At 40.5% G+C, this 16,801-nt stretch overlaps 1 protein-coding gene across 2 annotated transcripts in view; it reads left to right on the plus strand.

Moving 5' to 3' along the window:
* The window catches only part of jag1b (jagged canonical Notch ligand 1b), a 50,352-nt gene extending 47,898 nt beyond the window's left edge, over positions 1-2,454 (plus strand). Inside the window, exon 26 of one of the 2 annotated variants that reach the window (XM_059986216.1) lies at positions 400-2,454. In XM_059986216.1, the coding sequence (XP_059842199.1) occupies positions 400-857 (458 nt within the window). In that variant the 3' untranslated portion in view covers positions 858-2,454. The remainder of the gene's footprint in view (positions 1-399) is intronic. The other variant, XM_059986217.1, reaches the window with a different exon arrangement.
* The last annotated feature ends 14,347 nt before the right edge of the window (positions 2,455-16,801 follow it).

Raw genomic sequence — 16,801 nt, forward strand, 5'->3', positions numbered from 1 at the left:
ACCACCAGTGAGAATCCAGAACTATTGAGGTAGAGAATATTGAAAATTTATTATCATTTTGAATGAAGAACTTTCCCCTTTTGAGTTAAAATGCCAAAGCTATATTTGGCATACTGTCCACACGTCCTCCATCTCCTCCATGGTCTGTTTCCAAGCCAAGGGAAATACCACGGCACCAAGCGTGCTCCACGTTTATATTTCGGTGTCAATTGCCCCCTCATTTCAAATGAGTGCATGTTTAGCAGGTGTCACTGGTTGGTGATGAGGAACGTGAACCCTCTGGATACCAAGTTAATGGGATTGGTTTAATTGGTAGCTTAGCTGACAGTGTTGTCTGTTCAGTTCCAGCATCTCTGGTTTGTTCTTGTGTAAGTTTTATCCTGCCTTTTTCTCACCCAGCAGATTTCCTGGTCCCTTTGCTGAGCTCAGTAATTACCGTAGTTTGGATCTGTTGCTTTGTAATGTTGTTCTTCTGGTGGATACGACGGCGAAGAAAGCAGAGCAGTCCCACTCCTACTGGGTCTGATGACACCACAAACAATGTCCGAGAGCAGCTGCATCAAATAAAAAATCCCATCGAAAAGCACGGGACAAACAGTTCTGCCAGCAAAGACTATGAAAGCAAGAATTTGAAAATTGCCAAAATAAGGACGCATAATTCAGAGCTTGAAGAAGTAGATGTAGACAAACACCAACAGAAGACGAGGTTTTCCAAACAGTCGGCCTATACACTGGTAGACAGAGATGAAAAACCTATACAAGGCACTCCTACTAAAAATCCCAATTGGACAAACAAACAAGATAACAGAGACTTAGAAAGCGCACAGAGCTTAAGTCACGTGGAATACATTGTATAGCAGTCAGCAGTGATGCCTATTTAATATAACAGATGCACAGCCTTTTGCTATCCCTGAAGGCTCAAAGTCATAGTTCCTAAATTGTTCTGTAATATTATGTAAAGGGTATTATCTGCCAAGAATCCCTATGTTCGTTCAACTTGAGACAAACTGACTTACCCTGGCATTGGTAGTTGCTGTGGTTGGCTGAGACTATATGTGCTGCATCTCGTGTCTATGCAAAACTAGTCAAGAGTGCCCTAACAGGAATTCAGCTACAATTTGTGCGTTGCTGAACCATTCTCCAATTATATCAGTCTGATTAGGAATTCCGTGCCCTTTTGAACTGAAATCTAGTTGTAGCTGTTTGCCTGGCCCCAATTTAATTTAAGATGGTGAATTTTTATTTATTTTACTGGCTCAAAATTTCTCAGTATTGTTAAGTTATGTATAGTAGATTTGACTTTGTTAGTCTAGTTCTGTAATTGAAAGTGCCTTTGCAGCTGAAAACCACAGCAATCATCATAATCCCAGATGCATTTTTTTTTTGGGGGGGGGGGCACGTGTCAGCAGATGCTGTTCAGATGAAGAATTTAATAAAAGGCCAAGTGTTTATGATTTTGTATAAATGTAAATACTTTTTTTTAATTAATCACTGTGTATATTTGATTTAATAACTTAAATAATCAAGAGCCTTAAATACCATTCCTTTTATTTATATGTTTAGATTTGAAGGTTTTTGATAGCTTTGTAAGCTTATGCTCCTTTATTTTTTGATGAATTGTTTCTTTGTGTTTCAGTAATATTGCCTACATGCCAAATTTGAGGTGTGCTGTAGTTGCAGAATAGATTATTTTTTAACACTAGAATTGGCCGTGTGCCTTGAAACTGTTTTGTACAATGTCAGACATTTTGGATCAATTTCTATAGTATCATTTCAAGCTCTTTATTTTGGCCAAGATTTTTTTTGTACGCATCAAACAGACATGCGGAGAGCATTAGACTAGAATGCTTTGGTAATTGCTGCTTTAGAATTGAAAACATTGGAATGACAGGGCGGACTGTCTGCAACAAAATACAAATGTAAGGGAACAAATCAACCTATTTACTTTTGTGTACCTGAAATGTGAGTGGTTGCATGTACAAAAAAAAGAGAAAAAAATCGTATATCTCTAGATAGTGCATTTGAGTTAAAAGCACAGCACAACGTTGTTTTGTAAATCCTGATCTTTCACCTTGGATATAATATTGAACCACTTGTAGATTTGATTTTTGTGATAACATACCTGCATTTAGGAAGTATTCTAATAATAAGCTAGCTGTTGAATACTTGAATGGTAGATTTTGCCAGTGAGATTACTGTGGAAATGCCATGTCATTCCCATGCCATGGAAATGCCTACCTTGCCTAAGAAAATCCAAGTTCTGGGAAAAAAAAGTGAATCCAAGCAGGTCTGGAAAGGGTCTTCAAAATGGTCATCTCATTGGTGAAATCTTGGTCATGATGTTTTCTTGTGTATTGTGACATTAGTGTTATATGAACATGAGGATGCATCTTTGTGTTGCTCCTGGCAATAAATTTTGGAAATTAATATTTATTAAATATTTTGATACAACGACGTTCTACTGTTGTGTGATTTATTTTAAAACCATGCATCTATCCCTAAAACATGAATGTAATTGGTTCTAAAATGTACCACTTGGATTCATCCATCTTTGCAAATTATGATTAGATTACAAAATTACATTGGCAATCCCAGTACGTAATCCCTTATTGTCTCAAACACTGCCTTTTCAAACTGTATTATAAATTCTGGGATGTTAACAGGCTTTGTCAAGCAAATCAGTTGTGTAGATGACTTGATACTGATTTTCTGCATGATAAACTCTTATTTGCATTCAATTACATTGGCTGCAGTTAATTGTGACTTGTTGCTTGTTCTGACCAATTTAAGACTAGACACGATTTCTAAAGTGGAGGATGCTGCTATAACTCAAGCTGTCTAGTGTTTTTTTGTTTCTGGAAGCCACCCACAAGTGTTTGTTATTGCACAGTGTAATACCCAGCCTCCCATTGTCTGTAGTTGCATAAGTATTGTCAAACACTTATATGTTACTTTCTAGTTCATGCTCTCCAGGTTCTCCCAATTTGAATGTGTAGTCACTACAATGACAAGTGTTTAAGTTTTTGTAAATGTCTGTATGTTATTCATTGTGCCCACTTTTCAGAAAATCCCAATAAAGTTTTGAACAGAAAATTCTGATTTATGAAAAACATTACTCTTGAAGCTTTCACTTTGTCCAGTCTATTTTGTGGGTTGGGGTGAAGGGGGGAATTGGGGTGATGTGAGAGACTATTTGGAAAGGAAACAACTGAAATCTCTAATCCCAACTCATCCTTGGCCTAAAAACTTTGTAGTGACACTAATTCAAAAACAACATGGCAATTCAATCTAGTATTGGATGATTGATACAACATTTGGTGCTAGTGAATAGGTAAATTTAATTATTAAAATTGACATTGGAGGTGACCAAATTACTTCTGGCAACAATTCCAGATTATTAGTGAGCAGAGCCATCTACTACGGCCAGTTATAAACATTCAAAGTTATGCTTTTGAACAGAACAGGCTGTGCAGTTTACAGGCAGGAAAGCACTCCCAAGTAACTCAGGCAAGTAAGAGCAATGCAACAATTACTGGGCTGAAGACTGCCAAGATTTAAAGTACTTTTGAATGTTTCTGTCTTATTTTGGAAGCTTTACCTCACTGTTGCATTAGTAGCTTTTTGGTTAATACAGATTAATTAATAATCCAGGTTTCCCTCAATTGCAACCATTAGTAGTGAGATGACATTTGCAATAGCTTGGAGAAATGAAAATCACTCCATTTGCATTCAACATTTTGGCAGTATTCCAAAGGCATTTGTCTCTTAACCTATTCTCTTTGGTTTGAGTCCTGATGCTGAGAGAATTTAGACCGTATGTGCCACATGTGTATGTTCTTTGCCAGACTGTTAACTTGGGGGCCCTCAGAACGAAGGAAAACAAAATAGATTACTAAATTTGACCTTGGCAGATAAAATTCTATACTTGATGAATATTTTTCTTCAGAGAAGCCATAAACTAATATACAATTGTTTATCCTGACAAAAGTCAGTGTCCCAATTCTGAATGTGGTTTTTGGCTTTATACTATAGCTAGGTTAGTCGGGGTTGCTGATGTATGCAGTTTTCCTCCTGTAATTGATTAGCATGGAGTTTGTTTTCTGATCAAAGACTGTAGTGATTTGTAACCTGATAAAGTAATTACTGTTACAAATGCACATTCTGTATCGTGGACCAATCCTTTGTCTAGTTCTGTGTTTTTAAACATACAGTTCAAACTTAAACCACTTTGTTGCCTTGGGCACACATCTCCACAGTTTAACATCACCAGATAAACCTCTTTAAGAGATCCTGTAATGTGAAGTAAGACTGCAGTTTTTGTAAGCTTGTTTAAAAGTACATTTTTAACTCCTATGATACCTGTAGAGACTTTTATTTGCACTTGAAAGTTCAAAGTAAATTTAGTATTGAAGTACATATCTCAGTGAGAGAGAGACAGCCTGAGGCATGTGGAACTGTTGCTTAAACAGTCTTTTGTTGACTGCAGATCATGGTCTCTCTTTGGGGGCTTTGCTGTTGGGTGCTGAAGTTTTCTGTTGAAATGTGCAGGGAGAGGTTTGATGCTTTGCTGCTTGGGCAGAGAGGGGCTTTGGGGTTTTTTTCTGGATATCTGAAGAGTAAGAATTCAAGGTTGTATACTGAATACCTTCTGTCATCAAAATAGAACCGTACGTCACCATATACAACCCCAAGATTAATTTTCCTACTGGGAATCACAGTACATTCAAGAAACAATGTAATCAAAGACTGCAGGATGGACAAACAACCTATGTGTAAAAGGCAAATGGCAAATACAAATAATAAATGAGCAATAAATATAGAGAGTATGAGATGAGTTCTCAAAAGTGTTGAGAGAATAGTTCAGTGATAAGATGAGTGAAGTTATCCCCTCTGGTTCAAGGGCTTGAAGGTTGAGAACTGTTCTGGAACTTGGAGGTGTGGGTCCTGAGGCTCTTCTACCACCTTCATAATAGCAGCAGCAAGAGAAGGGCATAGTGTGGATTGGGGGGGTCCTTGCTGATGGATGCTGCTTTCCCATGACAACGGTCCATGTACATGTTCTCAGTGGGGTGGGCTTTACCTGAGATGGACTGAGCCATATTCGCTACATTTTGGAGGCTTTCCTGTTCAAGTGCTTTGATGTTTCTGTACCAGGCTGTAAGGCAACCAGTCAATGTACTCTTCCACATAGAAGTTTTCCAAGTTTTACGTGGCATGCTGAAATTTCACAAACTTCTAAAGAAAGAGAGGAGCAGCCGTGCCTTCCTTGTAATGGCACTTGTGTGCTGGACCCAGGACAGATCCTCCAAAATGATAAGAAACATACCTTTGCTCGTTGCGGCCAAGAAGTTCTATTTTAACTTCATCATTCCACAGGACTTGTTTCCAAAATGCATTAGGCTTGTTTAGATGTTCCTTTGCAAACTACTGACACTGAATTTTGTGAGTATGCAGGAAAGGTTTTCTTCCGATGACTCTTCCATGAAGGTCATGTTTGTGCAGGTGTCGCTGCACAGTAGAACAGTGCACCACCACTCCAGAGTCTGCTAAATCTTCCTGAAGGTCTTTTGCAGTTAAAAGGGGGTTTTGATTTGTCTTTCGTGCAATCCTACAAACAGTTCTCTTGGAAGGTTTTCTTGGTCTTCCAGACCTCAACTTGACCTCCACCGTTCCTGTTAACTGCCATTTCTTAATTATATTACGAACTGAGGAAATGGCTACCTGGAAAAATGCTTTGCTAACTTCTTATAGCCTTCTGCTTTATGGGCATCATTTATTTTAATTTTCAGAGTGCTAGGCAGCTGCTTAGAAGAGCCCATGGCTGCTGATTGTTGGGACAAGGTTTGAGGAGCTCGGGTATTTATAAAGCTTTGAAATTTGCATTGCCTGGCCTATCCTAATGATGAACATGAACAAGCCATAGCCCTAACAAGCTAATTAAGGCCTGAGACCTTGGTCAAAGTTATCTGAGAGCTCAAATCTCTTGGGATGCCCAAACTTTTGCATAGTGCTCCTTCCCCTTTTTTCACTCTAAAATTATACAAAACAAAAATAATACAACACTCTTGCTTAGAATGTTGAAAAGAATGTTTCATCTTTAGCTTTATGACTTCTGGAGATCAGTTCATCTTCTACTCACTTAACTATTCACAGTAACAGAAATTCTGACCAGGGGTGCCCAAATGTTTGCATGTCACTGTACATATAACTCCAAGATGAAGATTCTATCAAGTCCTAGAAAAGTACAGCACAGAAACAGGCCCTTTGGCCCATCTAGTTCATGGCAAAAACACTTAAACTGCCTACTCCCATTTTCCTGCACCAGGACCAGAGCCCTCCATACTCCTACCATCCATATACCTATCCAAACTTTGCTTAAACATTGAAATGAAGCTTGCATACACCACTGTTTTGGCAGCTTTTTCCACACTCATGACCCTCAGTGAAGAAGTCTCCCCTGTTTCCCTTAAATTTTTCACCTTTCACCCTAAACTTATGACTTCAGATTATGGACCCACCCAGCCTGGGTGGAAAAAGCCTGGTTGCATTTACCCTATCTATACCCCTCATAATTCTGTATATCTCTATCAAATCTCCCCTCCGTCTTCTACGTTCCAAGAATATAGTCCTAACCTATTCAGTCTTTTATAGTTCAGGTCATCCAGACTCGGCAATATCCTTGTAAATTTTCTCTTCAATCTTATTTACATCTTTCCTGTTTGTAGGTGACCAAAACTTCACACAGTACTCCAAACAGGGCCTCACCTATGTCCTCTACCAACATAACTTCCCTTCTCTTGTAGTCCATAAACACATAAAATGCTGGAGGAATACAGCAGGCCAGGCAGCATCTATGGAAAAGTGTGAACAGTTGACGTTTCAGGCTGAGATCCTTCATTCCTTGATTTACGAAGGCCTAAGTGCCAAAAGCTTTCTTTACAACCCTATCTATCTGTGTTGCCACCTTCAATGAATTATGGACCTGTATTCCCAGATTGCTTTGTTCTACCATACTCCTCAGTGCCCTACAGTTCACTGTGCAAGATCTACCCTGGTCAGTCCTATCAAAGTGCAAAACATTTTACTTGTCTGAATTAAGTTCCATTTGTCATTTCTCAGCCTGTTTTTCCAGCTGATCCAGATCCCTCCGCAAGCCATGATAATCTTCCTTGCTGTCCATTACACGCCCAAACTTGGTATCTTGTGCTGAACCAGTTAACCACATTATCATCCAGTTTGCTGATATAGATGATAAGCAATAACAGACTCAACACTGATATCTGTAGCGCTCCACTAGTCACAGGCCTCCAGTCAGAGAGGTAACCATCTATTACCGCTCTCTGGTTTCTCCCACAAAGCCAATTTAATACCTCTTCTTGAATGTTGAGAGACTGAACCTTCTTGACCAACCTCCCATGGGGAACCTTGTCAAGTGCCTTGCTAAGGTCCATGTAGACAACATCCACTGTCTTACCTTCAACTTTCCTGGTAACTTTGTTGAAGATTGGTTAGACATGACCTACACACACAAAGCCATAGCAACTATCCTAAATCAGTCCACATCTACACAAATACTTATATATACACTATCTTAGAATACCCTCCAATGATGTTCCACCACTGATGTCAAACTCACCAGCCTATAATTTCCTGGTATATGTTTAGAGTCTTTTTTAAACAGCAGAACAACATTTGCTATCAACCAGTCCTCTGGAATCTCTCCTGTCACTAAGGATGTTTTAAATGTCTTTGCTGAGGCCCCAGAATTTCTGCACTTACCTCCTGTAGGGTCTGAGGGAAACACTTTGTCATGCCCTGGGGATTTATCCACCTGATTTGCCTCAGGACAGCAAACACCTGCTCCTCTGTAAATTGTATACTATCCACAAAGTTGATGCCACTTTGCCTCACTGCTATAGACTTTGTGTTCCTCTCCTGGGTAAATGCTGATGCAAAAAATCCTCTCTCTTTTGGCTCCACACATGGATTACCATTCTGAATTTTCAGAGGACTAATTTTATCCCTTGCAATCCTTTTGCTCATAACATATCTGTAGTATCCCTTAGGATTCTCCTTCACTTTATCTGCTAGGGCAATCTCATGCCTTCTTTTACCCTTCCTGATTTCTTCCTTAAGTGTTCTCTTGCATTTCTTATCCTCCATAAGTACCTCCTTTATTCCTGCTTGCCTATACCTTCTATGCATCTTCTATTTTCTCTCAACCAGGGCATCAATATCTTGGAAAACCAAGGTTCCCCACGTCTTCACCTTTTACTCTGACAGACACGTCCAAGATTTGTACTCTTAAAATTTCAGTTTTGAAGTCCTCCCATTTACCAAGTACACCTTTGAAAGAATACTATCTGACCATACTTGCCAGATCATTTCTCATACTACCAAAATTGTTCTTTCTCCAATTTAGAATCTCCGCTTGTGGGCTAGATCTATCTATTTCCATACTTACTTTGAAACTAGTGGCTTTATGCTCACTAGATGTGTAATGAGTTCCCCTACACAAACTTCTGTCACCTGTGCTGTCTCACTCCCTGATACCAGATCAAGTATGATCACATTGAGATCATTGAGACTTCTACGTACTGATTAAGGAAACTTTCCTGAACAAATCTGACAAACTCTATCCCTTCTAGTTCTTTTACAGTATGGGGGGGGGGGGGGTTCCAGTCAATATGTGGAAAGTTAAAATCACCTACAATAACAACCTTAAGTTTCTTGCAACATATTGCAATCTCTCCAGAAATTTGTTCCTCTAAATCCCCTAGACTTTGATCGTCTGTGATACAGTTCCATTAACGTGGTCATCCCTTTCTTATTTCTCAGTTACACCCATAACATCTCACAAGACAAGTTCTCCAGTCTGTTCTAACTGAGCACTGCTGTGACATTTTCCATGACTAGTAATGCCACCCCTCCTCCTCTAATCCCTCATGCTTGGTCACGTCTAATGCAATGGAACCTCAGAATACTGAGCTGCCAGTCCGGCCCCCTGAAACCAAGTCTCACTAATTGCCACAACGAAATTCCAGGAGTTGATTCATGACCTGAGCTCATCCACCTTTCCTATGATATTTCTTTCATTGAATTATACACAGCTCAGTAGATAGTCACACCATGCTCAGGCTTTTGATTCCTGACTTAGTCTGTGATCTTACCACTATCTGTCTCCACAACCTCTCCATTAACTGTTCTGTCACTCTGGTTCCCATCCCCCTGCATATCTAGTTTAAACCCCACCATGCAGCATTAGCAAGCCTTTCCATTAGGATATTAGTCCCCTTCCAGTTTAGGTGTGTCTTTTGTACAGGTCCCACCTTCCTTGGAAGAGATCCCAATGATCCAAAAATCTTATGCCCTCCCTCCTACACCAACTCCTTAAACAGTATAACCTTCCTATTTCTGGCCTCACTAGCATGTGACACAGGTAGCAACCCTGAAATCACAACCTTGGAGGTCCTGCCCTTTAACTTAGTACCTAACTCCCTGAACTCACTTTGCAGAACCTCATCATTCTTCCTACATATGCCATTGGTACCCACATGAACCACGACCTCTGGCTGTTCACCCTCCCATTTGAAAGTGTTGAGGATCCTATCCAAGATGTCCCAGGCCCTGTCACCCAGGAGGCAACATACCATCCAGGAATTTCGGTCTCATCCACAGAACCATCTGTTTCCCTAACTAACAAATCCCCCATCACCACAGCTTGCTTCTTCTGTCCCCATCTCTTTTGAATCGCAGTCTGACTCAGTGCCATAGACTCTGTGGCTTTCCTCTGCTTCTCACCACCACCCCCAAACAGGTTCCAAAATGATAGAACTATAGAACATTACAGCATAGAAACAGGGATTTTGGCCCTTCTAGGCTGTGCCAAACCATTTTTCTGCCTAGTCCCACTGACCTGCACCTGGACCATATCCCTCCATATACCCCTCATCCATGTAACTGTCCAAGTTTTTCTTAAATGTTAGAAGTGAGCCACATTTACCACTTCATCTGGCAGCTCATTCCACACGGCCACCACACTCTGTGTGAAGAAGCTCCCCCGAATGTTCAGTTTAAACTTTTCCCCTTTCGCCCTTAACCCATGTCCTCTGGTTTTTTTCTCCCCTAGCCTCAGTGGAAAAAGCCTGCTTGCATTCACTCTATCTATACCCATCATAATTTTATACACCTCTATCAAGTCTCCCCTCATTCTTCTACGCTACGGGGAATAAAGTCCTAACCTATTCAATCTTTCTCTGTACCTCAGTTTCTCAAGTCCCTGCAACATCCTTGTAAACCTTCTCTGCACTCTTTTAACCTTATTAATGTGCTTCCTGTAACTCAGTGACCAAAATTGCACGCAATACTCTAAATTCGGCCTCACCAATGCCGATTTACCTGTTGTTGAGACAGAATGCCCTACGGGTACTCTGCATTGGCTGCTTAAGCCCTTTCTCCTTCCTGACTGTCACCAGTTTCCTGTGTCCTTCACCTTGGGTGTAACTACCTCTCCGACCGGCCGCTGCTCAAAGCTCCAAAACTGCCACGAGTTGCTGCCTTTTACACTTGATCAGTGAACCTGAGTGAATTACTTTGATTAGCCGCTGCTCTATATATATCTACCACTGTTAAGACTCAACCGAATCTGAATCTACCTTTGCCTCAGCATTGAAGTTCTCATCCATCGCTTTGTTATCTCTAGACTATTCCAATACATGTCTAGCTGGGCTTCCTTCTTCCAATGGCTTCTGCTGCCTATAAACACAAGTTCTGCTCACTCATCAACCTACTATTGATGTTCATTAGTTCCTGGTCAAATAAGATCGATTTAAAAGCAATCTCTTTTCTTTCAAATCTCTCTGTAAACTATAAATATTCCCCAATCCTAATTTTCTGGAGTCCTAAAATTCATAGATATTTATATTCTAATTCTGGTCTCTTGTGCATCCAGATTTTAATCACTACACCATTTGCCACCGTGCCTTTCTCAGCCCTAGACTTTCTTTACTAAAGGTTTGTACTTTTTTTTTTAGCATTTTGCTTCTTCTCATGCTCATTAACATATACATATTATTGATTTACACTGTTACAGGTACGGTGTTTCATGCAGTATGCCCCAATATTGAGCACACCTACAAGGAGGATTGTTGCAGGAAAGCAGCATCCATCATCAGGGACCCCATCACCCAGCTCATGCTCTCTTCTTGTAGCTGCCACTGGGAAGAAAATACAGGAGCCTTAGGACTCACAGCACCAGGTTCAGGAACACTTACTACCCCTCAACCATCAGGATCTTGAACCAAACTTCACTTGCCCCATCACTGCAATGTTCCCACAGCCTATGGACTCAGTTTCAAGGCCTCATCATCTCATGTTCTTGATATTTATTGCTTATCTATTTACTATTATTGTTTCTTTCATTTTGTATTTCCACAGTTTGTTGTCTTTTGCACACTGGTTGAATGCCCAAATTGTTGCAGTCTTTCATTGATTCTGTTATAGTTATTATTCTATTGATTTATTGAATACAAGAAAATGAATGTTAGGGCTATATGTGGTGACATATATGTACTATGCTAATAAATTTACTCTGAACTTGAACTTTGAATGTCTTGCTTTGAAACAAGTGAAGACATTAATTTATATTTTGAAGAAAAATCATTAATTATTTTAAATTTGCAATGATGATATTAAAATGAGGATCCAATCATGAGTCATTGTCTGACAGAAGAGGCACGTAAAGCTCTGGACAAATAATCTTGTGTCCACATATAAAGCATTTCTACGAGGGAATTATCTCGCTGATCCTGCATCAGTTTTGAGTTGGTTGTGAGATGATAGTTGAGTAATAGACATTGGACAAGAAACCAAGGAATGAACAGGATCTTTCTTTTCTTTTGACATTGTAGCATTGGATCTTTCCAATCCACCTCAGACTTAGAAAGGAGGATTCTAAGAATGCTTTATTTGTTTCTGTTTTCCCTTTTCTGGTCTACTTATTTAGTACCTCTGATTTTACAACATTTGTTAACCTAAAAGCTCTTCTTTGACTTAAGGTTTCTCATTTGATCTCCCATAATTGTAACTTCCTCATTTCCCCTCTGTCTGTCAAGCAACTCAGTGGAATTCTCTTTCAAAATAACTTTGTTTTGTTACTTTTGCTATTTTAAAAATCTTCATATTTTTAATTGAATAACTTGCCTTCCCAGGCACAGATGCCTCTTTTCTGTTGCTTTTACCAGCCTCCTTCAGCTAGCATCATCATCCCTTTTGAGCTTTATGTAGCAAAATGGTACAGCTGAGAGAGCTGCTCCAGCACTTCGGGTGCTGTCTGTGTGGAGTTTACAGGATCCTTATGACAATGTGTCTTTCCTCCTGGTGCTCAGAGTTCCCCCCACCTTACAAAGATGTGGGAGCTGATAGGATTGTGGGGAGAATAAAATGGAATTAGCACTGTAGTAGTCTGGTAGACTGAACTTTATATTGCTGAGACCAGGCAGCAACTCTCAGACACCCCCTCTTACTTACCCCTTGAACAGGATTCAACATAGGAGCACCAGGTCATTGTCTCCTAAACTATCAGTGATCCTATCAGCTCTGGGGATCTCCCATCCACTGCCACCAACCTCATAGTTCCTTTACCCGGCACCTCACATCTCAACCTGCTGTCCAAGATCCATAAATCTGACTGTCCCAGTAAACCCATTGTTTCTGCTTGTTCCTGCCCCACTGAACTTATATCTGCATCCCTCGACTCTGTTTTCTCCCCCAATTCAGTCCCTTCCTACCTACATCCATCACACTTCACAAGCTCTTGATCTTTTCAATGACTTTAAGCTTCCTAGCCCCTATCATTTCGTCCCTCAATAATTTCTCTTTCGGCTCATCCCACTTCCTTCAAACAAAAGGCGTAGCCATGGGCACTTGCATGGATTCCAGCTATGCCTGCCTTTTTGTTTACTACATCGTACAGTCTATGTTCTAAGCCTACAGCATTGCTCCACAACTTGTCCTAAGCTACATCGACAACTGCATTAGTGCTGCTTCCTGTGCCCATTCTGAGCTTGTCAACTTCATCAACTTTGCTTCCAACTTCCATCCTGCCCTCAAATTTACTTGGTCCATTCCTGACACTTTCCTCCCCTTTCTCGATCTCTGTGTCTTCATCTCTGGAGACAGCCTATCTACTGATGTATTTTATAAACCCACTGACTCTCATAGCTACAGTGCCTATAAAAAGTATTCACCCTCCCCCCCACCTTGGAAGTTTTCATAATTTGTTTTACAACATTGAATCACAGTGGATTTAATTTGGCTTTTTATGAAACTGATCAACAGATAAAGAGTCTTTTATGTCAAAGTGAAAACAGATCTTTACAAAGTGATCGAAATTAATTACAAATATAAAACACAAAATAATTGATTGCATCACTCCCTTCAAGTCAGTATTTAGTAGATGCACCTTCGGCTGCAATTGCACCCTTGAGTCTACGTGGATAGGTCTCAATCAGTTTTGCACATCTGTACATTGCAATTTTCCCCCATTCTTCTTTACAAAACTGCTCAAGCTCTGTCAGAGTGCATGGGGATCGTGAGTGAACAGCCCTTGCCAAGTCCAGCCCCAAATTCTCAGTTGCATCGAGGTCTCGACTCTGACCTGGCCACTCCAGGACATTAACTTCATTGTTTTTTGGCTGTTCCTGTGTACCTTTGCCTTTATGCTAGAGGTCATTATCTTGCCGTAAAACAAATCTTAACCCAAGTTGTAGTTCTCTTGCTGGATTCTCCAGGATTTCCCTATATTTTGCTGCATTCATTTTAGCCTCTACGTACACAAGCCTTCCAGGAGCTGCTGCAGTGAAGCATCCCCACAGCATGATGCAGCCACCACCATACTTCACGGTAGGGATGGTGTGGTTTTGATGATGCGCATTTTTTGGCTTTTGCCAAACATAGTATTTAGACTGATGACTAATAAGCTCAATTTTGGTTTCATCACACCATAGTCCTTTCTTCCAGATGACTTCAGAGTCTCCCACATGCCTTCTGGCAAACTCTCGCCGAGATTCCTTGCAAGTTGTTTTCAACAGTGGCTTTCTCTTTGCCACTCTCCCATAAAGCTGCAACTGGTGAACCTGGGCAACAGTTCTTGTATGCATAGTCTCTCCTATCTCAGCTACTGAAGCTTGCAACTCCTCCAGAGTTGTCATAGATCTCTTGGTGGCCTCCATTATTAGTTTTCTTCTTGCACAGTCACTCAGTTTTTGAGGATGGCCTGGTCTAGGCAGATTTACAGCTGTGCCAAATTCTTTCTATTTCTTGATGATTGACTGAACTGTACTCCAAGGGATATTCAGTGACTTGGAAATTTTCTTGTATCTATCTCCTGACTTGTGCTTTTCAATAACCTTTTTACAGCCTTACTTGGAGTGTTCTTTTGTCTTCATGGTGTCGTTTTTGCCAGGATACTGACTCACCAACAGTTCAAGCTTCCAGATACAGGTGTATTTTTACTACAATCAATAGAAACACCTTGACTGCACACAAGTGATCTCCATTTAACTAATTAAGTGACTTGTAAAACCAATTGGCTGCACCAGCGATGACTTGATGTGTCATATTAAAGGGGGTGAATACTCATGCAATTGATTATTTTGTGTTTTATATTTGTAATTAATTTAGATTACTTGATAGAGATCTGTTTTCACTTTGACATGAAAGTCTTTTTTTGTTGATCAGTGTCAAAAAAAAACCAAATTAAATTCACTGTGATTCATTGTTAAAAAACAATAAAACATGAAACCTTTCAAGGGGGTGAATACTTTCTATGGGCACTGTATCTAAACTGTATCTCTTCCCAGCGTGTCACTTGTAACAATGCCATCCCCTTCTCTCAGTTCCTCCATCATTAATGCATCTGCTCTCAGGATAAGGCTTTTCATTCCAGAACTACTGAAATATCCTCCTTTTTCTAAGAAAGGGGCTTCCCTTCTTCCACCATCAACACAGCTCTCATCCACATCTCTTCCATTTCGGGCACATCTGCCCTCATGCCAGGGATTGGTTTCCACTTGTCCTCACCTACTACCCTATTCACCTCCAGATCCAGCACATAATTCTCCATAACTTTTGCGATCTCCAACAGGATCCAACCTCCAAGCTCATCTTTCCCTTCACCTCATTTTCTGCTTTTCACAAGAGTCACTCCCTACGTGACTCCCTTGTCCACTCATCCCTCCTCACTGATTTCCCTCTTGGTACTTCTCCCTGCAAGTGGAACAATTGCTACAGTTGCCCCTACACCTCCTCCCTCACTTTCATTCAGGGCCCCAAACAGTCCTTCTAGGTGAGGTGATCCTTCACCTGTGAGTCTGTTGGGGTCATCTACCGTACCTGGTGTTCCCAGGTACCTGTACCTGTGAGACCTGACATAGATCGAAAGTCCACTTAACCGAGAACCTTCAATCCATCCGTCAGAAAAAGCCGGACCTCCAAGTGACCACCCATTTTAATTCTACTTCCCATTCCCATTCTGACATGTCAGTCCATGGCCTCCTCTACAGCCGTGATGAGGCCACACTCAGGTTGGAGGAGCAACACCTCATATTCTGGCTGGGTAGCCTCCAACCTGTTGGCATGAACAACAATTTCTTGAGCTTCCAGTACTTGCCCCCTCCTCTCTCCTTCCCCATTCCTCATTCCTGTTTCCCTCTCTCACCTTATCTCCTTGCTTGTCCATCACCTCTTCCTCCTTCCCTTTCTTCCACTGTCTTCCACCCTCTCCACCAGATTCCCCTTCTCCAGCCCTTTATCTCTACTACCAATCAACTTCCCGGTTCTTTACTTCTCCCCTCCCCCTCTCCTGGTTTCACCAATCACCTACCACCTTGTATTTCTTCCTTTCCAGTCCTGCCCACAATGTTGACTGTACTCTTTACCACAGATGTTGCCTGGCCTGCTGAGTTGCTCAACCATTTTGCTTTGGAATTAGCATAGGTTGGTGAGCATCGACTCAGTAGGCTGGCTGATGGACCTATTTCCATGTTGTATGACGTGACACAATCCCTCCTGCTTTCCAATGTACATGCTTTGTCCAGATTATGGCTACCGCTGATATGCAAACTAGCTGCCATGGGTTTTATTAAATCCAGAAGTCCAATGTACATGTATTCCTGGCTGATTCTTTAATTAGGGTTGCTTTTCTGTCCCTGGGGTAGATTTTCTAGAAAAAAAATAGATTTTACAAAAACAAGTACTGTGATTTTAGGTCATAGTAACTCAAAGCTTTTTTCAGTATGCTTCATAAATAATATTTTCTTAATTTTTAAGTGAATTAAAAACTTGAATGTGCCAGAATTTGTGCTTGTCCCCTACCCAGTCTCTGTACTTTGTCTTCAAAATAAAGTAATAATAAGTATTAAATTTATGAAGTTTATAATTTCTCACAAGAACTTTTAAAACACGTGTCAAATTCATGTGGGTTATTTTTTTATACAATTTGTACATTTTTTATGACGAAGAACTACTGTCCCCAAAACTTCTGTCATTACCAACACACAACACATTTTAGAGACCAGTCAAGTTTTTTGAAACAACTGCTTCTGTGGTTGCCATGGAAATGAGAAGTGACATGGGAGCATGTGGCTCTCATGGCAGAAGACTGATATTTTGATGTCCAGAAACGTGAGTAATTTAAAGATTTATACTTTCTGATCTGAGTGTATGCTTATTACGTGTCATTACCAAACGAGTTACTATTTGAGTGTTTTAAATTGTGAAACAAATAACTTTACCTTATCTC

The sequence above is a fragment of the Hypanus sabinus genome, chromosome 12, assembly GCF_030144855.1.
Source record: "Hypanus sabinus isolate sHypSab1 chromosome 12, sHypSab1.hap1, whole genome shotgun sequence".
Lineage (NCBI taxonomy): Eukaryota > Metazoa > Chordata > Chondrichthyes > Myliobatiformes > Dasyatidae > Hypanus > Hypanus sabinus.